At 38.9% G+C, this 24,371-nt stretch overlaps 2 protein-coding genes across 6 annotated transcripts in view; both read left to right on the forward strand.

Annotated features, from left to right (window-relative positions):
* The window catches only part of prkcab (protein kinase C, alpha, b), a 111,389-nt gene extending 100,523 nt beyond the window's left edge, over positions 1–10,866 (forward strand). For all 4 annotated transcript variants that reach the window (XM_011478214.4, XM_004071449.5, XM_078951581.1 and 1 more), the window contains 9 exons: positions 216–356; positions 435–608; positions 1,670–1,761; positions 2,198–2,260; positions 3,276–3,414; positions 5,301–5,381; positions 6,138–6,245; positions 7,249–7,389; positions 8,770–10,866. In XM_011478214.4, the coding sequence (XP_011476516.1) occupies positions 216–356; positions 435–608; positions 1,670–1,761; positions 2,198–2,260; positions 3,276–3,414; positions 5,301–5,381; positions 6,138–6,245; positions 7,249–7,389; positions 8,770–8,934 (1,104 nt within the window). In that variant the 3' untranslated portion in view covers positions 8,935–10,866. The remainder of the gene's footprint in view (positions 1–215; positions 357–434; positions 609–1,669; positions 1,762–2,197; positions 2,261–3,275; positions 3,415–5,300; positions 5,382–6,137; positions 6,246–7,248; positions 7,390–8,769) is intronic.
* Positions 10,867–12,081: 1,215 nt separating this feature from the next.
* On the forward strand, positions 12,082–24,071 carry cacng5b (calcium channel, voltage-dependent, gamma subunit 5b). Of its 2 annotated transcripts, none has more exons than XM_023957568.2 (6): positions 12,082–12,398; positions 14,211–14,444; positions 18,098–18,184; positions 20,261–20,401; positions 20,509–20,654; positions 22,838–24,071. In XM_023957568.2, the coding sequence occupies exons 2-6, from the start codon at positions 14,249–14,251 to the stop codon at positions 23,096–23,098; spliced, it is 831 nt and encodes a 276-aa protein (XP_023813336.1). In that variant the 5' UTR covers positions 12,082–12,398; positions 14,211–14,248; the 3' UTR covers positions 23,099–24,071. The 2 variants fall into 2 exon arrangements, with proteins under 2 accessions (XP_023813336.1, XP_078807709.1); XM_078951583.1 differs by having other exon boundaries at positions 12,263–12,398; positions 14,131–14,444; positions 22,838–23,280.
* Positions 24,072–24,371: the final 300 nt, after the last annotated feature.

Here is a 24,371-nt window from a genome sequence, read left to right on the forward strand (position 1 = left end):
TTACTGAAAGCTGCAGAATAACATTCAACATTCGGACCAGTGCTATGCATGCTTCCGTCACTCTTTTGCTTGTGTCATACTAATGCAATGAGCATAAGGTCTCACTTAATATAACAAATCATTTAGTGCACACACAGAGGTAGACACAATCCAGTCTGAATGAATACTCTTTGCTTTAAGTGCCCTTTATATTCTCTGTGTGTTATACGTGGCAGAAGGCCAAATTGGGTCATGGGAAAAAAGTGATCACCCCCTCAGATCACCGGCGGTTCAGCTTTCCGTCAGGGAACTTGGACCGCGTCCGGCTCAGTGATTTCAACTTCCTGGCCCTGCTGGGGAAGGGCAGCTTTGGCAAGGTTAGCATGTCTGACCCTCACTCTTTGCTTTGATTTTCATGCTGTGTTTCGTGGTGACATGGTGTCAACTTTTAACAGGTAATGCTGGCAGAGATGAAGTCCACAGAGGAGCTATATGCCATCAAGATCCTGAAGAAAGACGTTGTGATCCAGGATGACGATGTGGAATGTACGATGGTGGAGAAAAGGGTCCTGGCCCTGAGAGACAAACCGCCCTTCCTGACTCAGCTGCACTCCTGCTTTCAGACTGTGGTGAGGAAAAACCTCGGCCCTCACTGTCATCACACCTTTAATTTTTACTTGATTTCACTTTATATGACAGGAGAACTTTGTTCTCCCACAACAGTTTCATCAGGCATCTCCTCGGCGCCTGTGACTTTTATTACATTTGAATTATTTTGCATTCGTGCAACAGCTCTCTGCGCAGGAAATTGAAAGAGGCGAGATTAATCTGAAAGATGAAGCCTCTGATATGGGATCTATGGACTACAAAAGCAGTTTGGGGCTGTGCATAGACAAAACTAAGCATCAGTGAAGGTGGTTTATTTTGGTTTTCTAATTCAAATCTTATTTAAATTTTCCTTTTTGTTTGGAATATGTCTGATCCAGATCTGCCATGACGGATTAATTTATCTACTTAATAGGATGCCAAACATAAAATGACTCTTTTTCCACAGATTCCTAAACAGGAAGAAAGTCTGTTTTATCGTGGATATGGCTAATGTAGCGTTAAATCAAAGCACACTTGTGTCCCCACACAGCCCTAAAATGTACACACAGAACTGTGAACATGGGGAACTGAGCCTCAACTGTTTGGTACAAAAACACAGAAACTCGTCTTTTTTTTTTCATCAGAGTCCTGGCTGTGCAAACATTCCTTAACATGGCAAATCCAACCCAGTCTTGTTGAACTAGCATGTTCTCTGGCAACTTCTTGGACTAAAAAAAAATTCTCCACAAGCACATTTGCATCATTGCAAACTGAAACAGCATCTGCTGCTGCCCTGTGTAAAACACACCTGGTAATAAAGTCAAAAGATATTTCACAGAAAAGATGTTTCTTGAACATTTGAGTTAATTAAAAAAGTTCTGCTTTTACTCCTTAACATCTGCAAGGCTACACAAATTTGACAGAATTCAATATAAATCTACCAAAGCTAGACGTCCCTCAGCAGAGGCTAACTTAATCCATGTTCTGACATGAGGTATTTTTAAGTAAATAAAACCTAAATCCTTCACATTTAAATAATTCCAATTGTAACTACCTGACATTTTAAACTGCTCTCATGACATTATTCCTTTTTCTTTTCAAGGATCGGCTTTACTTTGTGATGGAGTACATTAACGGAGGAGACCTCATGTATCATATCCAGCGAATGGGCAAGTTTAAGGAGCCACAGGCAGTGTGAGCATCTACTCATGCATGGACCTAAAGGAACCTTTACTTTATGCATGCAACTTCCACTTAATTTACTTACTACATTAGGATTTTACATGTTAATATCACATGTTTTTTCACAAGAATAATATAATTCATCTCCTGAAATGGATAGTTCACAAACTGTATTCTGTCTAATGAGGTGACGGCAGACTCTTTAAAGCAGAGTCAAACTTCGGAACTTGAGCTTTGCCTCAAAAGAAATTAAACATTTGTAAATCAAAAGCCAAAACTTATTTTTAAAACAAAAAAATGGGGAAACTTCAAATTTGGCTGTAATTCTTCATAATTTACACTTCTTTTATGCAATATTGTAGACAAAAGGGAACAAACAGCAAACAGTTTTGTGAACCTGTGTGCACAAACACAATAGAAAAATTTGTTGTTTTTTTTCTTTTAACAGTTTTTATGCAGCAGAGATAGCTGTTGGTCTTTTTTTTCTGCACCGAAAAGGAATCATCTACAGGTAAGTGATGTCTACCAGCAATGTAATTGATCTTTTTCATCCTACTGTCCCACTTCAGCAAAAGAGCACACATCCCTCCACATTATGCTACACTTTCCTGGCTCCCAGCTCATTTTATACGTCAATTTATACATATTACCGGTAGTTCTTACTTTTAGAGCCATTATTCCCCTGAACTTTTAGAATTCCAAAAACCTCCTCATGCTCTTAGATAGTCAAATCATTTGTATTAGTTGTCCTTCAAACCTGAAGTATGAGGCATTCCAAGCGATGCCTCCCAAATTTCAAATCACTCCTCCTCTACGCTATATAAACTCACCTTGAAAAAGCACCTAAAGACCTTTTTATTTTGTGGCTCTTGTTTGTGGCTAAAAGCAACAAACAGTTTTTATGTTGAAGTGATTTTGCAATTACATGTTGCATTTCTCTTTTAACAGATGTTTTGTGTCATTTTTTTATCATGTTTTATGTATTTATGTAGTAGTTTTTTTCTGTGAAAAAGGCTAAACAAATCCACATTGCATCCTTGGTGATCTTATGTCCTTTGAAATAAGTCAAAAATTCACAGTCAAAGAGATTGTTTAACATTTGCTGTCATAGATAGGTTTGGAAATAAACAACAAAGTCATAAAACATTATAAATAGGACCAAATGATGCACTGAAGAAAGACTAAGGTCACCTTTGTCATCTCTTCTGCTTTAGCTGAGGGCTCACATACATTTTTCATATTTTCATCCCCGTGTGTCACATTCTGACTCAAGTTTTGACAGAAAAGACTGCCAGAGGGGGTGATGGAAAAGGTGGGAGGAAAATGAAAAGCCAGGCCATTACAGTGGTAGAGATGCAGGTGAAAAAGCACAGAGGAATAATGGTCTCCTAACCCGCACATGATTTGTGTTGCAGAAAAATAAAAGGGGGGGGGGGGGGTCAGTGGGCAGAATAGCTGACATTATGGTTATAGTGTTACACAGCAAATTCTGTCCCCAAAAACTCATAAAGGGGTTTCTGCTGCAGGGACCTGAAGCTGGACAATGTGATGCTGGACTCTGAGGGCCACATCAAGATAGCTGACTTTGGCATGTGCAAGGAGAGCATGTATGAAGGGATGACCACACGCACTTTCTGCGGCACTCCAGATTACATTGCCCCCGAGGTGAGATGCCTGTAATCTGGATCTAAAACAGGAAAGAAAGCTGCTGATGGTTCCTCAATTCTCTCTGCTGCCGTATGTTAAGTATGGGTATTTCTTACCATTATTTAGAATTTCTGTGGTTTAGAAGAATCTTGCTTGTAAGTAAAGTTCCCTAGATGTTCAAAATCAACTCTTAGTACCGTAATCTGTGCTGTAATACATTTCATAGAATGCATACTTTTTGGCCAAATGATAAACTACAGACAGACATGACCTGCTATGAAATCAAAAGCTCTCACACTAAACTCAAATATCGGCTCAGTTACACATAAAGGACTAATATAATCATATATTGCTGTAAAATATATTTTTTGCTTATTTTTTTTAACTACTGTGCACATCTAATGTTTTCATAAGGCAACATTTAACACCTGACTTGCTTCGTTAACTAAATATATTGTTTGTTTTTGCACGTTTAAGATAAAGAAAAATCATTAGTTCAGCAGTTAAATGGACCAGTGGTGTCTTACCATTTCAAAGTCAGACAGGAGAGAACACATTAGCACAGCACATTTCAGCACAGTTTTTGCAGTCTTACAGTCGAAACATTATTTTGTGAAAGAAGCAAAAATAAATCAGCATTTTGTTAAGTTTTTTTTCTTTTTCCATTTCTTACAACTCTTTTCTGCTGCAGCTTCTGTCTTTTGTCTGTGTTAAATTCAACAGACAATCTGGGATCAGAAGTTATCTCACTCAGAATATATAGGTAAAGCTCTATTTGGCACAGCCTGGGTGAGGTAAGCATTTTGTATCCCAAAAATTGGATTTAAGAAGATTCACACTAATATTCTAAATCCTTTCCCTTTTTTTTGCATCTCAGAGTTTGTAAAATCTAGTTTTTATTATTAGGAGAATGGAATGGGATAAATTCATAAAAGGCTGCTATTACAAGTTCAAAGTTTAAAGGAAGTGCTACAAAATTTGTTTAAAAAGAACTGCTGACTAATCAATTCTCACCAGGTTACTGTTAGTTATTGGGGGATATTCAAAAAATAGTTTAATGGACAGAAACTTTCAAAACAGAGAAAACTTGATTTGTTACACAAGAATGGAAAAGGTAGAAAATAATTAACAAGGAGGATGGACATAAGGAGAGATTCCAGAGTATTAATAATTTACTGTAGGTTGGAGATAAATTAGATAAATTCCTAAATGTGTTTTTCTTCCCACTCTGCCTCTGTGTGCACTGACACGTGGAAATCAATGGTCAGGAGTTGGCAGATGAGATAAGCTCTTCTCCTCCTCCTCTTCCACAGGAAACTACACTCATGTAAAACACGGATAAAAATATATTAAGACTCCCTTATCGCTCGTGCGATACGTCTATATCAGTGCTGTGGTTTAGAGAAAACCGGATTCCTGATTGAAATTTGCTCTGAAAGGGAGCAGTTCATGCAGCTTGTGTGGCGGTGCCTTCAGCTGCACCACAAACTCTGATTAATGCACAACCTGGGAACTCTATAAATTGCTGCGTTTGTGTTAAAAGGAAGTGCAGCTGTGATTTAGCTCTTTGCATCTGTGCGGTTGAGTCTGCGTGAAGACTGTGTGGGCGGGAGATGCGGGATGGAAAATTGGATGGTAGGAGAAAGCGTCTTTCTTATAGCTGCTCGAAATAGCAGACTGTTATAATGGGGGCTGATTTGAGCTTTTTTTTTCCAGATAAATGTTTCTTTTTTTTTCTCTGAGATGCTTGTGTTAAGCTTCTGAAGTTGTAACCATACATAGAAGGGGAAAACAACAAATAACGAGAGTTTATAGCTAGAAATTTGCGTTTTTAATTTAAAGAAACGTTTCAAAGAGTAATTTTTATGTTTTTTCATTTCATTTCTTTATTTCTTGGTTTTCAGATTATAGCATACCAACCTTATGGAAAGTCTGTGGATTGGTGGGCATATGGAGTTCTCCTGTATGAGATGTTGGCAGGACAGGTAAAAATTTAACCCATAATTTAGTTTGAAACAAATTTGTGTTTAAAACATTAAACAATCATCGTTTCGGCTGTTTAAACAGTCAGGTTACCCAACAAAACTAATATATTTGGTTGTCTAAATGTTTGGGTTCATATAAGTAAGTTGCCCGAAAACAACTTCCAGATTTTAGTCTGATGGAAAAATAATCAACCGCTCTGTTATCGACTTCTTATGGCAGGAACCAATTCATCAAAAGGCAGACTTTTTTTTTTTAAATAAAATACCTCATTATGTTAATTCTTTAACAACCTGCCCACAATAAAAATCAATTTAAAGTGTTTTTTTTCTTCTTGTTTTGGTTGAGTAATAAACCGATCGGTGTTTTTAAGAATACATTTTCAAAATATGCTCTACCATTAAAGCAGCCAATTAAATGTTAAAAAACTGATGGATATTTTGGGAAACTTGACATTTGTTGTTATTGGGAAACTCAGTAAACCTATCAAAAATAAAAAATGATGCCAGCTAACTGTTCACTAGCAAAATGTTCAATAGTGGAATTTTTTATTGTCTTTTTAAAATATAACAATAAATTACAATCGAAACCATGTGTTTGGATCTAAACAGTCAACAGATTGAAAAATTATTAGTAAGTAAGTTACAGTCAGATTTATTTACCACAGATGATATTGTTGCATCCTGTTTTTCAAAAAAAAAAGAGAACGAATCCAATTTGCCACAGCAATTTTCCGACCTGCTTCTACTTCTTTTCAGCCTCCGTTTGACGGAGAAGACGAAGATGAGCTTTTCCAGTCCATCATGGAGCACAACGTGTCCTACCCAAAGTCTATGTCAAAAGAAGCTGTTTCCATCTGCAAAGGGGTGAGTACAAGTTGTTGAGAATCTTCAGGTGCTAAAATCTGCATTTGATTGGAACGATGACGACTTCAAACTTGGACATGTTGGGTCCACGTACAGATAGGCATTACGTAATTGTTGTTACAGGCTGAAAAATAAGTTGCTCTAAACAAAAATCAGGAAAGAAAGAGTTGAAAGAATTACTCCAATCATCTTGTGTTCTTTTGTAAAAGCGTTCCCAGAGGTCTTTTATTTATAAATGTATTGTTTTTAGCAAAAATCAAAGAACCTGTCTCGTTTTGCCAGATGCCAGCTCGGACAAGGAAAACAGAGACGTACATGGATCTAGTCGCCTACAAATGGATGCATCAGAAATACCAAAGAAAATGTTAAAAATTCCAAAGACACAAATTTCATCAGAGTCGAGCTTTAAAACATTTTCTGTTAAAAAAGTGTAACACTTGTTTTGGAATGTCTAATAATTTTTCCCAGTATTTCCCAGTTTCTCCTCAAATAATCCACATAAAATTTAAATTAAACTTGAACTTTTAAAGTATTTCTTTAATTTCAGGGCACTATTTAGTACATAATTATTTCATGTTTTAAATTTTTGTGCTGTAATGGGATGGAGCTTTTTTTTTCTAAATGCACATTTGTTCCGTTCATTTAGTGTAGCTGAGTAATTAGATGTCTATGTAATTTGAAAGGACCCCAAACTTGGAGAAAATGTGTTTAATTCACGTTTATTGAAACTATGATCAGCACTAACGGGGTGGAGGGAGCTGTCATACACAAAGGTTCCTCAACTTACATCATCTACATATTGAGTTTGTCTCACAATGCCATTAAACAGACTGGGACAAAGAAGACAGTGCTTTTGCACATAGTCAAACTTTCTGCTCATCTGCACATTTTTGCTGACCAAAAACGCTTTGAATCAATAATAAGACAAAATAAATCATTTTTCCTTCTTAAAGTTTCTTTTTTTTTTCACTTTGAGGTATTAACCTGTTTCTTGTGTCATCAGCTAATGACCAAACATCCATCAAAGCGTCTCGGCTGTGGCCCAGAAGGTGAGAGGGACATCAGAGAGCAGGCCTTCTTCAGACGCATCGACTGGGAGCGGCTGGCCAACAGGGAGATCCAGCCACCTTTTAAACCTAAAGTGGTGAGTCTGGAGTCTGTCGTGCAGGCATGCAAGAGCCAGAAATGTCCACCATCCTCTGTTGGCTCTCAGTAAAAGTCAAGCTTTGCAGCTTGGGATTTTCTTTATCAATGATGCAAAAGGTTTTTGCAGACATTCAACTGCTTAAACAAACTGCCTTTTTAAATCTGTAGTGAAGGAAATTTTGGACTCTACAATTTATTTTTTCAACTTCTCTCCAAATACACATTTTAGATAATTATAATGATAAATCTCATATTTTTCTTTGCTATTTGAAAAGTGCAATTGCACCCCAATATTATTGGTTTGCTTCATGTCTTATAGTAGCAGTAGTAAAGGTATTTCCTTAGAATCCTCACCTCTTTTTTTCTACAAATATAAATGGAGTAGAAAAGGGAAAAAAAACTTGACAAAATTCTGATATATTTTTGCTTCTTTTACAAAAAAGTGTTTCCTGTGGCTAGATTTGAGTTTGTTTTCTTTTGTTGTCAGCAAAAAGGAGAATTTAATCTTTTCTCACAGGTTTTTTCCCATAACATCTGAATATAAACAGGGTGATCTGTGTCATTCTGCATCGCAAATGTTCGCAGTGTGATGATTACGGTCACATTTATCTCCACTCAAATGGTTCAAATGCAGCAAAGCTTCTGGGAGAAACGCAGTCACTTTCTCGAGTGCTGCTAACACCTCCTTGCGCAAAACCAAAATCACTCTCCGCCTCATTTTTTTCCGTTCACATCTTTCATCCCTTCACTGCCCACAATGCCCCGAAGCAACACAAGCACTGCCACCAAGTGCTAAAAATAGCTCTGTGGGAGCAGAGTTCCCTTTTCTTCCACACAAGGACCACAGTAAATGCAGGGTAACGTGGCGGTTGTGTTCATCTCCACACAAGAGAAAACCTTCTTCAAGGGAAAGCATCCAATCAGGGACCTATGAGTGTCGTGTATTACATTCACAGTAATAAATTGGTCATAAGAGACAGGCAAACGGAAGTCCATTTACATTTTTATAACCCGTATTCTGTAATGTCCTGGAGGCTGATATGTCTCAGGAGGAAATGTCTGGCGATTAGGTGGTGAAGAGTTAGAGGTGTTTATTTTTTGTAAATGTTATATGTGTGACTGTTTTGTTCATAGTCACAGGTACGCCGATGACTTCTCGCTTAAGTTTGGGATTTGCGCCTAATGTAATTTAAGCTCCTGCCTGGTTAAACATCGACATTTTCCCGCACATTTTTTTCCCCCTAAGACTGCTGGGAAGCTTTTTAATTAAAAAAAACTCAGGAGGATAACGCCTTTCATCTTGAACTCTTTAAGCTTTTATAGCTCTTTTTGGTTTGGAGATCAAAATAACCCCCTTTGCTCTTGTCATCTCTTTCAGTGTGGTAAAGCGGCAGAAAACTTCGACAAGTTTTTCACGCGCACCCAGCCCGTGCTGACCCCTCCAGACCAACTGGTGATCTCTAACATCGACCAGAGCGAGTTTGCAGGCTTCTCTTTCATCAACCCTCAGTTCATCCATCCATCCCTGCACAGCGTGGTATGAGGAAGGAGTGGCAAGCGGGGGAAAAAGAAAAATGACTGGGCACAGCATCCTTCCAATCCAGACATCCTGCTGTCAGCAGACCCGTGTAATCCTCTAGTGTTGCGTTTACTAGCTATCAATACATGTGCACACAGACAACAGAGGACGGAGGCGCAGAATGTTAGGAATGTTGCAGCACCTACAATCTGAAGAGAGACAACGAAGCACATGGCACTGATATTTTAGCATCTTTAACTTTTTTTTGGTTCTGTATTTCCAAACTGCAGCCTTTATCTTGTTAATGAATGTGTCTCAGTATCGGTCACTATCTCTCTCGGTGTTTAAGATCTGGTTTTCCTCACATCCCACTCATGTTCCTCATCTTATGCACGACATATTTTCCTGCTCTGCTCTGGCTTTATCTACTTCTGAACAGCTACTCATATATAGTATTTCTATACAAAAGAAAAGAGGTAGTACACGATTACATCAGTGCCAAAGTAGAGGTGGAAGGATTCATTCCTTTTGCAAATCCTTGTGATGTGTTTCTTCTCAGTGGCGTTTCGCTGTGGTGTCTGCAGACTAAACCCCCTTGGCTGGGGCAGTTTTGTTGTTTTGTAGTCAGGAAACAGGAGCTAATTATGTCAGCTCTCCTAGCTGCACTGGTCTTTTCTGTGCAGCAGATGTTGCCTGCAGTGTAGGGTCAGAAAATTCTGTTTTCTTATATATGAAGATGCTATTTCCATATGCACAAAGCAGATCTCTGTTGCATGCTTATCTTCTGACTCTGTACGAGCCGTAGGGTTTAGGATGCAGTACACGTCTGGTATCAACGTAAAGTTTAGTATTACAATTAAAAACTTTGTTAGCATATATCTGTCAAATGTTAATTACCGAGAAAGAATTTTCGATCCGAAGAGGTTTTCTTCTTGTTTAATGTTCTGTTGAGCTTGACCAGAGATGTCTAACTATTGTCAACTTTTAGTGTTTTTGTATACATGTTTCAAAAACAGAAGCTCCTTGAAGATTTTATACAATGAATTGAATGTGCTTTTACTACCATGGTTTAAAGATTTCTATGTTTAGATTAGCCCTAAAGATAAATCTATAATGTACGCAGAATCTTTGGTAGCTTTGGTATCAGCAGACTCTGTTATATGTTTATCAAATATTTATCCATTCTTTTATACTAATGAGTGTCATAAAGAGAATATGCAGCACTACCTGTGTGCAGAAAAGTCTAATGCCCTCTTGCCTTGGTCGAAAATGGGCTGGCTCCTCTTGAGTTCCGGCTCTGTGGCCGAAACATGTCTTTCATAATAAATTGTGTGCATGCGTTACACAAGGCCTGATCTAAGCATGAGAAGGAACCCTGCATGATAAAAGAGACACCTGCTGTGGAGCATGGAGTTCCCCACCAGAGCAAGACGACAAACCAGCATTGTGTTCTTTCAGGCTCATGTCTCAGTCGCTGTCACGTAGCCTGACCTGTTTGGCTAAGAAGCTTATTTATAAACTTAAACTGGCTTTCGTCGTTACATATTATTTACTGGTGCCAAACACCATTTTTATCTGTTTTGGAGTCTCCACTGTCTATTTATTTATTTTTTCCTTTAGATTAATCATCCAAGCAAGGTAAAAGAAAACAGAAGCTCTGCCATTTTTTTAGATGCAGCAGATCCCACACTTCTGGACCAAACTGAGATCTCAGATAAAACTGAACGTTTACATGTCTCACATTGAGAATCCAAATGCGGAGGAAGAGAGAAGACATCAAACCCACAAGAAGTAAACAAATCTTATGTCAGGCCAGTCAGGGTACAGAACCACTTCAGGCTGCAACAGAACCACATGGTTGTTTTAATGTTTTCCTGCTTTGTTGACCTGAATCTTCTTGTTCCTCTGTTCATTGTGGTATGGCAGATACAGTGTATTAATAAAGTATGAAATATATGTCACAGAGTACTGTCTGGAATTTTTTTACTTTACAATTTTACTTAAAGCATTAAAATAAATAAGATGGTGTTAGTTGGGTGATGATTCCTTTTCCTGTTTTCAAATTCAAGTTTTTTTTCTTTCTAAAAGTTAGTTTCCTTTAAAACATTGGTCTTTTTGATTCTTTCTTAAATGAATGTCTTAAAATTTTTATTTACAATCTTATTTGGACAAATGTTGGGGAGCCGGTTTAGCTCGTGCTGGTTTGCGGCGCCTTCCGTCCGTGACACCAGGGTTCGACTCCAGGCTGCTCCCTGTTCCCTTCTCTACTTCTGTGCTGGTCCCAAGCCCAGTTGCTTTGAGAGGGTTGCATCAGGAAGGGCATCCAGCGTAAAACATTGCCAAGTTTACCATGCAACTCGTTTGCTGTGGCGACCCCTGATGGGAAAAGCCGAAAGAGTAACAACATTTGGACAAATGTTGAACATTTTGCTGAACAGGTAAAGTACAACACCATTTTTATGGTCTTCGATGGTCTGACTGTACTGACTCATTTCTAAAGTTCATTCCAACTGTGTCAATAAACTAAAAAGGTGTGTGAAAATGTCCTAAATCCATCTACTTAATGGTAATCCTGACTTTAACCCTTGTGCTATCCTAGGCACCTTAACATCGGGAGTTGGGTCATCTAGACCCACTAGACAGTGCGCTGAACTATTTTTCTTCAATGATTTGTGATCTTCACTGGTGTCCATGGATTACATGAAATCTTTCCACCTTTGTCATGGTAAGGAGAACACGTCAATGCGGGGGGGGGGGGGGGGGGGGGTCATCAAAGATAGCACAAGGATTAAGCTTGTATTTGTGCAGTTTTTCTTAATGACGAATTTTAGACTGTATGAAAATATAGCAACATAGTAATATTTTCATAACAGATATATTTTGTTTAAACCTATACATGCTGAAAAAAACGATCTTTCTCAGCAAAACAGTTTAAATCACAGAAAACAAAGTTTTGTTTGTTTTTTGTTTTCTTTATTCATCTAGCCCTCTAGGCTTCAGAGGAAAACCATAATTATCATATATATATTTATATGGGTTTATTGTGTTCCCGTCACAATTTTAATGCACCTTTTCCAAAAAATTTGTAGCATACACAATTTCTCTACTATTAATGAAATTCTGATCAGTCGTGCTCAAGACATTTCGTGTCTTCAGCACTTGAAGGCGCCCAGTTCATCAGACAGCCGCACTTTCTGCCGCGCTGAGTGGAGCTGTCCTTGGTGCTGAAACGCAAAGATAAGGTCGTGGCTTTTACTTCGGCGGGCTCACCAAAATTCACTTCATACAGTAAACCAAGCACGAAACAACCCTGATACGTGTTTTTAATCGATGGTCGTTCTCTCCTAAAGAGATTTGCCATCAGCGGTGGCGTCGTGTTCTTCCTCTAACCGCGTGTGCACTTTACGCTCTCCCAAGGAATGTTGCGCCTTTAAATTTACCTTTGACTCAACCTTCAGCAGCTGGACGAAGGACAACTTTTAGCGCAGGTAAGAACTAAATGCGTGGAAAAAAATTAGACAGTGTTCAGGAACAAGTGAATTTATAGCAAAGTTTCTTCTTTAGAAATGAAATCTAGCTGCAATCCTTTTAATGTTTCAACAAATGTTCCGCTTATGCACTAATGGCTGTCTGTCAAATGTAATTAAGTGAAGTGCTTCTGTTATGGTTATAAAATTTTGAAACTTCTTTTAAAATAAAATAAATAGTTTGAGAGTTAAAAAAAAGAAAGAAAAAGAAAAAGAACTCAACAGCTTTTATTTGAAATAATTTTCAAGGTTGAAATGTGAATGTCTCGTTTGTTTTTGTAAATGACATATTCAATTTGGACTTCACTGTCCAGTTACCATTTCAAATCGTGCATTTTCTTTAAAAAGAATTGCTATGTTTGAATGTATTTATTTATTAAATCTTTTTTGTGAAAATGTTTTTTGTGAAATTGTTTTGAAGAATGATTATACTTTCATTTTTAGCCCTTAGTAGAAAATCCAGTTTAGCTCAAATACTCATCCTTGAATTCCTGACAGCACTCAGCTGTTCGATTAGTTTTTATGGTGAAATAAAGGCCACTGAAGCTGAATAATTTATTAAAAATTAATTTTTTATCCATTTCTTGTTGCCTTGATGCCTATCGATGCCTATGTGCGTCAAACTACTTTGGCTCCAAAATTATTTTAATTTAGGATGTACTTGAAAGCAAATAGGTGGAAATAAATTCAGGCATGAAGGGATTATATATATATATATATATATATATATATATATATATATATATATATATATATATATATATTGAGTTACTTTGTTCTAAAGGAATACATTTTTATGAGTTTTCATGAACTCAACGATTTGTTGGATCTAAGTCACTTTTTAAGATCAATGACTCAAATCCCTGCAATGATTTTCAACGCTTTTAGGAATTCCCAACCTTTTTAGCCTCAGAAGCTGGGTTCATGTTAGTTAAATCCTTTCAAATCGGCATTTGTATTCAGCTAGGAGCTGCAGCATATTTTATGTCTTTTTGTCTGCAGGCTTAAACAGCTTTATTATTGACTCTCCCTTCACAATCCTTTTGGTGACCAATTGAGTGGTTGAGACATGGACTGGGTTAAATTATTGCAGTCGAGAAAACATTCAGAAAAAGGAAAAGCAATGAGAGAAATACTGAAATATGAGAAAGGGACCCCATGACTGCACAAAATGCTCTTTTTCTGCATCTTCTTCATCATGAGGTTCGTCCTTTGTCCTCACTCCCACCCATGCTCCTCCTCCCTCCCCCATTTTTTCCTCAGTCCTGCTCTTGAAGCACCAACGCAATCACACTCTGAGGAAACTAATGAGGTGACAGCTGTTTTGTTTACATATGGAATCAACAAAGCCTCAGCAGTTTGTCCGGAGGGTGGTGAATCTGAATGTTGCTCATTAGGGCGCTGAACAGAGACTAAAACAAAATGACAGACATTTAATATCCAATCCACAGGTTATTGCTTCTTCTGTTTTCCTCTGCATCAGCTGCCAAGTTTTCATTATTAGACCTTTTTTTTTTTGTTCAGAAAAAAGTGTATTTGTTGAAGTTTTTCAAAAACCAGATTTGATTCTTTAAGATTTTTGTCTATAAGGTGAGATGTTTTATGTGAACTTTATGGTCTCCTTTCCACAAGAAAAAAAAGGATTTTGAGACTTACCACAACTGATTCTTTTTCTTTCATGTCTTGTCTTCAGGTTTTACCTAATTATGTTGCCTTCAGTGTCTCATCTGTAAAGCCCCCCCCTGTGTCTGTTCTCTTTACATATTGCTCCAGGAGCTTGTTTTTACTTCAGCCAATAGCTGCTGGAAGCCATGAGTGCGTGCAGCAGGAAGGCTTTGACTTTACTCAGCAGCGTATTTGCAATCAGTGGCCTGGGGCTGCTGGGAGTGGCAGTGAGTACAGATTACTGGCTGTATCTGGAGGAGGGCGTCATCATGCCTTTGAACCAGAGCACGGACATCAAGACGTCACTGCACTCCGGCCTCTGGAGGGTCTGCTTTTTGGCTGGTTAGTAACATGCAAAAGGCTCAGTTGTGTTGCAAAGGTTATTTGCTGCTGGTGCAACTTGACTTAGTCGTGTGAATCATGGCTGTGTAATAAGTGGTGTAAGGTTTTCTAGTGTCACATGAGTGAGTTTGGGTGTAGAAAACAGCTAATGGAGTCACAATGACATGTATTTACAGCCTCCCAAAGTGCTGACAGTGACTCAAATGACGTTAAATTTTTTAAAATCTAAATTTGTATTTTTGTGGCAAATGAGGCAGGAAAGAGGTAAACAAATAGTTAAAAAAGCAGCAGGAATTCAAAGCTGTCATTACACTCAAACAAAAACACAAGTGACTGATACTCAAAAATAGGCACAATGTCATTGAATCAAATGGCAGGTGTCCATCTGACACTAAATATCCAGTTAATTTGCAAAATTTAGAGTCACTCACATTTTTTTCTTTGTGAACATATTAAAAGATAATCTTTAGCAGAAGATATTAAATCGTTTTTTTTTTAAATAAAAATGTGCAAACTTTACCTTTCATTTGAAAGGCAAGAACACACTGCCATTGATTGTTGTGATCAGTTGTGAATAAGTGGCTGTTCTGACTTTTACGAGTTACTTTGCCAGGCCCTCTGATTATCAACAGATTGTAGTAGCATTTCTCTTTTCAGCCGTTTCAAAAATCTATTTATTGCACACTGTTCGATTAAAATTTGACAGGATAATCTGAAAAAGTACTGCAAGTTGTCTCATATTAAAAGATGAGGTCTGTAATGTTCATCCTAGATACATATGTGAGAGAAAAAAGGCACAAAAAAATCTCATTTTCGAACAGTTTAATTGAAGGTCTATCTATCTATCTAAAAAAATGTATCTATCTATCTACCTCTGTCTGTCTGTCTGTCTGTCTGTCTGTCTGTCTGTCTGTCTGTCTGTCTGTCTGTCTGTCTGTCTGTCTGTCTGTCTGTCTGTCTGTCTATCTATCTATCTATCTATCTATCTATCTATCTGCCTGCCTGCCTGCCTGCCTGCCTGCCTGCCTGCCTGCCTGTCTGTCTGTCTGTCTGTCTGTCTGTCTCGTTAGTACATGGCCCCATTCATTCATTTCTTAATATCAATCAGTCAACCACTGTAGAAAAGCAGCCCCAAAGCATAATGTTTCTACCTCCATGCTTCACAGTGGCTACGTTGTTCTTGGGATGCAACTAAGCCTTTTTCCGCATCCATACAAAGTTTGTGGCCTTTATAATGAAGAGGTTTTGGTCTTACAGTTTTTCTCAGTCGCTTTAGTACAATTCTCAGATCAGTATGAAATTCCCAAAACTATTTGTTCAATCTTCACATCTTGATGTCACTTCTGCACATCATATAAGCAGTTTCTCACTTCTTTGAACAAGTTGCAATTGCTTTGGTACATCCATGCAAATGATTATGTACAATTCTCTGCTCTTTGCTACATTATCAATTGTTTATGTCATATTGATCAAAATGTATTATATAGTTCACTGTGCAATAGTCTTACTCCTCAAAACACCTAGTCATTAGTTCATCGTATAAGCCATTAACTGCAAAATGGTTGACCAAGTTTTCATAATGTGACAAACATATTTCGCTGCACTGCAAGAGAGGATATTCGCTGTGATGTAGATGAGAATTTGTGTCCTAACATACAGGAACGACAAGAGGTGTAGGAAGACCACACCAATTCCTGCTGCACTGCCTGTACTGTTGTACAGAATATTGTCCAATTTTTTCCCTTTGTGTTACTGTTTGCAGTGGTTTTTTTCTATGTTGGTATGACATGGTCTGTCAACAAATTACAATATGAACAATAAAAGTATAAATGTGAATCTTGTCCAGTCTCTTGCAATCAAACAAAAAAGGTGTAACTTACATTTTACAATAATTGTCATCAAAACTTTAGCCATAGTTTACATCAGAACCTCCCTCTAAAGTACACAGTTATATTGACAACATGACTAAATAATTTGACTGTCTTGTTCATAGACAATGACACAAAGACTTGACATTCTGATGGCACTGACATGTTCAATGACATAAAGACTTAGTTTCGAGAGATGAACTAAAGATTTTGAGCAAGTTACAGGCTTTTGCAAGGAATCCATAGTGTTTTGCTGTTTATAAAAATTGTTTTGAGAAATGCACACACGTATTTGCAAACTTCAAATCTGATCTGAGAATTGTACTAAAGTGACTGAGAAAAACTGTATCTGAACAAATGAAATTCTCTCAATCCTCCAGTGAATCATCTAGGTGGTCTCTGGAAAGCCTAGATGGGCCTGGACATGTGCTGATTGAAGCAAGGAGGCCTTTAGAATACTGCAGGATCTGAATCTATGACACAGTAGTGTGTTACAACTTTTGTTAAGGTCATTGACCAGTTCCTCATGTTGCTCCGGGCTGGTTTTATCACCGTTCTCAAGATCAGTTCCTCCCCACCGGGTGAGATCTTTCATGGAGCTTCAGGTGGAGAGAGATTGTCAGTGATCTTCACTTTTTAATAGTTTCACCAACAGTTGATTTCTTCTCATTAAGATGCTTGATCATGGTAGAACGGATCATTCCAGTCTTGTTCAGGTCAATTTTGTCTCTGGTGTCCTTTGACAGCTCTTTGATCTTAGCCATGGTGGAGAGGTTGTGGTCTAGCTGTTTAGTAGTGTGAACAGATGTCTTTAACCCTTGTACTATCCTAGGCACTTTAACATTGGGAGTTAAAGTGGGTCTAGACCCACTAGACAGTGCGCTGAACCTTTTTTCTTCAATGATTTGTGATCTTCACTGGTGTCCATGGATTACATGAAATCTTTCCGCCTTTATCCACCTTTGTCATGGTAGGAATAACACGTCAATGCAAGAGTGGGGTCATCTAAGATAGCACAAGGGTTAAAGCAGATAACTAGTTCAAACAGATGTCATTACTGTAATACAGGTAACAGGTGGAGAATAGAAAAAGCCTCTTAACCCTTGTGCTATCTTAGATGACCCCACCCTTACATTGACGTGTTCTTCCTACCATGACAAAGGTGGATAAAGGTGGAAAGATTTCATGTAATCCATGGAAACCAGTGAAGATCACAAATCATTGAAGAAAAAAGGTTCAGCGCACTGTCCGGTGGGTCTAGATGACCCAACTCCCAACGTTAAAGTGCCTAGGATAGCACAAGGGTTAAAGAGGAAGAAACAGGTCTGTGAAAGACACATTTCTTGCTTGTTCGTGGGATTTTTTTTTTACTATTATGTCTCTCACAACTGTAATATAACAATGAGGAATATTAAAGACCTCTCTCATACTTTTTTGCCCCACTTTATGTATACTACCTTAATGATGATATATATATCAGAAAAATTCCAAAATGTGTAAATAAAAACTCTGGGTTACCTAAACACAATAAACGCTTTAATTTGTTATATTTTTGTCGATAAGCTCCAGCTGTGTTTCCATCTTGTCAATCAATGTATAAATGTCAGTGTCTCCTGGCAGTGTTTTCTTCTGAAAAGCATCTCAGGGTTCAAATGCTTCTGAGGCTTGCTTCCTTTATCTTATCTCCTTTCAATTTTAAAGCCATAACTATGTTTTACAGATGAAACAGTAAACCTTTTTTTACTTTATAGGGTTCGTCTCACGTTTCTGTCTACATCCTTTCAGGTGAGGAGTCGGGCCGCTGCTTCACTATCGAGTATGTCATGCCGATGAGCGTCCAGCTGACGTCAGAATCCACAGTGAATGTGCTCAGTGAGTTAGAAGAAGTGTCTGGCTTTGTGCAGCTAAATTAAACCGACCCTCTTTGGGGTCTTTCTCATAACTAGATCTGGGATTTCTTGAAGAAAAATGCATTTTCTGATATGGTTGCACTCAGGAAAGTAGCATCTGAATGCAGCCAGACACACACGTGTGACTCATCTCAGGCATCGCCTGCTCCTCTCCAGAATACTTAATGCCTCTTCCAGACCGCTCACATTGTGTTTCCTTGAGCAAGCACAATGTCAAAACTTCACTAATGGAAAAAATTGTTGCAGTAAGTAATTTTTATCAGCTCTGCATATTTTGAGTGGCAGATGATGGTCATTTATTTTTTATGTGAAGACCCACATCTTTTTTGTCTCAAAGAACAGAAGAAACAGATGTTTGGAACTCATTTTAATTAAAAAGGAGAGAAAAATCTCACAAAACTTTGATTGTTGTATAAGAAATATAATATTTTGCAGAATAGAATGAGTGTGGCAGAACCATATTGTTTTTTTTAATGTCACATTTGAATAAAAATATGTGAAGAGATGGTAGATAATAAATGTAAAAATAACTAGAATATATCAATATGTTAGTATTCAAGGAATCTCATAATCTCATCATCTCTGTGTTTTTTTCTGAATCCTAAGCTTTTTGTGAAATATCACATTTTATTCACCAAAAGACTAATCAATCAATCAATCAATCAATCAATCAATCAATCAATCAATCAATCAATCAATCAATCAATCAATCAAAATGAAACATGAATGAATGATTTTATTTTAACAGTTACTTAAAGATAATCTCTTGTTATTCCTGCAAATTAAGTCATTTTCAATAATAATTTGCATTCATTTATAGAATTTTCCAGTAAATAATGTCATTCAACTTTTTTGAGCAGAAATTAGAGCCCCTCTAAACTTGAATAAAAGAGGGACAAAACTACAGACTAATATGATTGTTTTCTTACCAGCTTTTTGTTCCTTTTAAAACCCGAGACTCAAGCTCTGTTCTCACATTAAAATATCTTGTTCTTGTCCTTTTCTTTTAACTTTACTTCAAAGCAGATGATCATTTTCCTCTAATTTTCGTCTTTATTACTTCGTGTCCTATGACTGTTCAATTAAGAAATGACTTATCCAAAAAAGGGTGATTGATTCATCTATGTATGTGTCCTCTAACCAATAAAACCAAGTCTAAAGATCAGTTCTTTGCTTATTATAAGGTGGATCTAAGGTTTGTGTGTTCTTCCTCTGTGGGCCCATGGAGCCTAATCTTTATGGGACAAATCTGACAAATTAGTTCCATCAAAAACTCAAATTAATCTATTTTTTTTTTGGTTTGCCTTCTCTTTAAAATGATCTTTTTTACTTTTGCAAATTTAAAAAAGTCAACAGTAAGTTCATCTCAAATGAGTTAATGTTAAATACACAGTATTTTTTTATGCAAAATCTCACGGGAAGTTGGGTCAGTCAACACACCAAGTTCACTCATTTGTCTTTGCTTCATTACTTGCAAAGATTTGAGATTAATTTAAAGCACAAAATTGATTGTATTTCATTCTTGTTTAACAAAGCTGCTGCTACAAGAGAAGAGGCAGTATCATTTACTCCAGATTTATTTATGATCTTACAGTAAGGTCTTGGTGCAAAATTTGAAATACTTTGCCAATTTTTTTATATGTCTTCCTTAGTTTTGCATTTCTATTTGGCTTCAGATCTGTGTGCTTGATTCCCCAAGGTGCAAAAACTTTTTCGTTTTTTTTCCAATGTCTCACAAAACAACCAGGGTTTTAGAAATGAAGAACATCAGTGGAGAAACAACATAAAGCATATAATTTTGATATAAGTAAATATAAATATATTTTTTTATGGATTGGAATAAATCTATTGCTTATCTCATGTTTACAAATAACAAAGTTAAGTGTTTTTATTGTACTTATATGAATAAAAGGTGGAGTCTATCTCACATTTGTACTAAAAGTTGTAAAATACTGCTGAGTATATTTTAATTTCTCAGAACTTTAAAAAAAAAAAAAAACTGTCAAGTTTGAAGCCAAAGGGCATTTTTCCTCCTCAGAAATGATCCGGTCAGCGACTCCCTTCCCAGTGGTCAGCCTCTTTTTCATGTTCATCGGTTTTGTCCTCAACAACATTGGTCACATACGTCCTCATCGCAGCCTCCTGGCATTCGTGTCTGGAATCTTCTTCATCCTTTCAGGTCTGCAGATTTTACTTCCCCTGAACTTTTGCGCCAAATCTGTACTTCTCTGTCTGTTTCAATATTTTATTCATTTGAGGTTTAATTGATGTTTTTGTGTGTCTCAGGCCTTGCTTTAGTGGTGGGCCTGGTGTTGTACATTTCAAGCATAAACGATGAAATGCTGAACCGCACTAAGAGCAGTGAGGCTCATTTTTCCTATAAGTATGGTTGGTCTTTTGCCTTCGCTGCCCTCTCTTTTCTGCTCACTGAGGTGAGACATTATATAATATATGTACATATTTACGCATAATCTTAAATCAACCTTTCTTATGTTTGTCCTGTCTCTGATTTTGTTCAGAATATCTGTCAGACCTGTGTTCATTGTGGGGGGACGGCTGTTTGACCACCGGGGGACAGTCTACCAGCTGTCCCCAACTTACCCCCTTCCTTATATAACCTCATATTAGGGTGAGGGGGTGGGGGGTCTAGCCTGCGATGCGCCTTGGGGGGGGGGGCTACTTGGGAGTGGCCCCCCTCCTATGGTTGCCGTATGGAGTGGGCCCCCCCTCTTTCGGTTTTATTTGCACCTTAGACATGTAGGGTCCTTGGTAGGGGGGGTGCTTGGACATCACTGCAAGCAAGCAGCAGATGTCCTCCTGGCACCCTACCCGCCAATTTTAACCGCACCTTAGACATTTAGGGCCCCTTGGTGTGGAGGGTGAGGGGACATCACTGTGAGTAATCAGGAGATGTCCCCTTAGTGCCCTACTCGCCAATTTTAACTGCACCCCCCTTAGTACACACACCCCTCCCCCTTCAATATATACATTCAAACATAAACACACACACATGCACACAAACACCCTCTCAAACACCCATACACGCACACACATTTTACAAGGAAGGTGGGACCTGGGTCCATCTGTCCCCTACCCCTTCCCTGGTGGGGGGTGCGGGCCCCTTGGCGATGGCGGCCGTGTCCCTTGGGTGCCGGCTCCCTGGGCCCGGCGGTGCTCTCTCCGCACGGTGGGGGGGTTCATATTACACCTGAGCCGGGGGTGTTCGTGTCCCTGGGGGGTGGGTCCTGGTCCTTGCCCCTGGGCGCTGGGCCCCGCCAAACTTCCAACATGGCCGAGCCTGGTCGGGCCATATTTATAACATCCCTTGTGGGCCGCCCTTTTTTCCCCGGGGTTCCCCCCTCCTGGGCGGGGGCGGCGGGCCCCTGCCTTGCTCCTACCTGGACCAACCGTGGGCCGGGTGGGTGGCTGCCTGGAGTGCGGAGCGGGTCTCCCTTGGGGGGTCCTGGCTCGTACCTGGGGTCGGGGCGGGGGGATGCCCGGAACTCCTGGGTGGTGGTGGGGTGCTCGTCTGGGGCTGTGGGCGTCCCTCTCCGGTGGGGCCCTGCGTTGGGCTCTTCCGGCGCGGCGGGGGGCTGCTTTCCTGGCTGGGCTGGGGCGGCGCTCTCTTTCCCTCTGCGCCTCCCTGCTCTCTGGCTCTGGGGGCCTCGCGGCGGTCCTGCTGGCCCTGGCCTGGGTGGCGGTCTTGGTCGCCCGGGGGGCGGTTGTTCCCTGCCTGTTCCCGTGTGGCGTTGGGGGGGCTCCGGCTGCCGCTGCTGCTGCGGCGGGGGTATGGGTGTGGGGGTGGCTGGGCGCTCCTCCTCCTTCTTTTCACATTCCACCATCCATTTTAGAAGAACATAAACACTCACCTGAGCACAGGTGTTAGCTCACCTTTGCACTAATAGTTTGCATGATTGAATGAATGAAAGATTTCACACTAGTTGGTTTAAAGGCATAGGTATGCGTTCGTGAACACTATCTGTTTTGTGTGCATGTTGACATGTGGACATTTTTGCGGCTAGCAGGTGTGTTGATAATATTTGAGTGTGTGTGAACAGGCCCCGCCCTTTTTGTACTACATTTGAACCGTACCGTAACGATAAACAACCAGTAAACCTGTCTGCTCTATGCTGCTTCATGGTCTTACCCCCCTTCCCCTCCTATTATCACCCTCCTACCCCCCCCTCTCTCTAACGTCCCTCTCTCTTCTTCCCCTCTTTCCTTTTCCGTCCGGTCCAACACCAAAGATTTTCAAACATGATTGAAATTAATAAAGTTTGGCCTCAATTACCAAAGGGGTTTATTCAGACATACCTTTGGTTTGTCTGAAGATGAATAACCCCTCTTGTTAAAATAAAATATGTCCAACACAAGAGGCCCTCAGCTCTCATCTGTTTGCCTAGCTGTTGGACAGGACAAGTTTAAAAAAAAAAAAAAAAAAAAAAAAAAAAAAAAAAAAAAAAAAGACCTGTGTTCATTGTGATTTATAAGTGCCCCCTGGCGGTTGCAACAGATATAGCAGCTTTAAATTTATAAAAACTAGAAGTTATGTTTCCTCACATAAAGTAACTACACCTCAAAACTGTACAAATTTTGTATCTCCCCTTCCTTGCAGAGTGCAGGCGTCATGTCCGTCTACCTGTTCATGAAGCGCTACACAGCAGCTGAGATCTACCAACCACGCCACCCCAACTTCTACCGCCCTCGCCTCAGCAACTGCTCTGACCACTCTGGTCAGTTCCTTCACCCAGAGGCCTGGTCGCGTGGGCGGAGCCCCTCAGACATCTCCAGTGACACCTCCCTTCAGATGAGTGCCAGCTACCCTGCCCTCCTTAAATGTCCTGACTATGATCAGGTGTCATCTTCACCTTGCTGAGGATGCGGAATGAGACCACTGGGGATTTAGTAAGATGGTCAGAAAAAAGTTTTCTGCAAATATTCAAGTAAAAAAAACTCATACATCAGCTAGTGCCACTTTAGAGAAAGCCAGCTGATGTAAGTCGGCTGTAGCTTTTCCATTGTAAAAGCTTTTAAAGTCTGAAATTGTTCTTTCTAGTTGTACAGGTTTAACAATGACGATGTAACTCTTTCGGCAAAATAGAGTATAACACACTTGCCTTTAGCCATAATTTCATTTGTAGTCAAGTACTGTCAGTGCATTTACCTTCCAGTGCCTCGTCAGCTGTCTGATCACTTTTCTTTAAAAAATAAGAGCTTTTACTGTCACAGGACTGTGTTGTTCCACTATTTAACATTTGCTCTGCTTGCATTGCAGTTCACCAAAGTGAAAAAGCCTTTGGTTTTGTAAAAACAGAATGCATCCGCCCTGGATTTAGACGAAAACCTGCAGGTTGAAGTCTTAAAAATTGAGAATTCCACAGAACTGAATGCAGCACACATTAAGTTCCAATTTGTGCTCTGCAGGTTTTAGTGAAAAATTGCAGCAAAAATTATTGAGAATTTGTTTCTTAATTTCTTAATAATTATCTTGAGAGACAAAATTGTTTGAAAAATATTTTATTCCAATTTTATTTTTAGATATATTTGTTTGGCAGTAGTTGTAAGGAAATTTATTTTGACCCTAATTGTTGTTAACATTTTGAATGTTTCATTAACATGCAGACATTTTCCTTTTAAACAGGACGTTTAAGTTAAATAATGTTATTGGTTTTTTTTTGCTGGCTTTGAATCAAGTTTTCCATTTTTTTGTACCGATAATTAAATGAATGGCTGCTGTATCTTGATTGTTGATTTTTTGATGGTTTACATGGTGTAGCCTGGGCTGTAGAAACAGATTTGGGGTCAAAAAGTAATCCACCTGAAGACAAAAATAAATGGTTCTCCTTAAAGTTTGTTGTGTGATCATCTAAAACAGCTTTTTACAATTAGAATGTAAACACCCCGCTGATGTTTCATGGAGGAGCCATTAGAGGGCACTCTCCCCCCAAATATGCAGCTTCAAAATAAGAGTTGGAACCAATTTCACATCATGTTCCACCTCATCCAGTGCGTTTTCTTCCACTTTTAGATCTACCTGGTAGTTTTCAGTCATATGGGTAAACATGTTATTTCTCTGCAAAACTGAGGTTGTCAAAATGCATCTGAGAAAATATTTCTGCAAATAAGTAGGTCAAGGCAAAATGAATAAT

Source organism: Oryzias latipes, chromosome 8 (assembly GCF_053564925.1).
Source record: "Oryzias latipes strain Hd-rR chromosome 8, Olatipes_Hd-rR_3.1".
Taxonomy (NCBI): domain Eukaryota; kingdom Metazoa; phylum Chordata; class Actinopteri; order Beloniformes; family Adrianichthyidae; genus Oryzias; species Oryzias latipes.

Coding starts and splice junctions, on each gene's coding strand:
- cacng5b (XM_023957568.2), top strand. CDS start 14,249: ATGAGTGCGTGCAGCAGGAAGGCTTTGACTTTACTCAGCAGCGTATTT. Junction 18,185..20,260: donor ATCCACAGTGAATGTGCTCA/GTGAGTTAGAAG, acceptor TTTCCTCCTCAG/AAATGATCCGGTCAGCGACT. Junction 20,402..20,508: donor AATCTTCTTCATCCTTTCAG/GTCTGCAGATTT, acceptor TGTGTGTCTCAG/GCCTTGCTTTAGTGGTGGGC.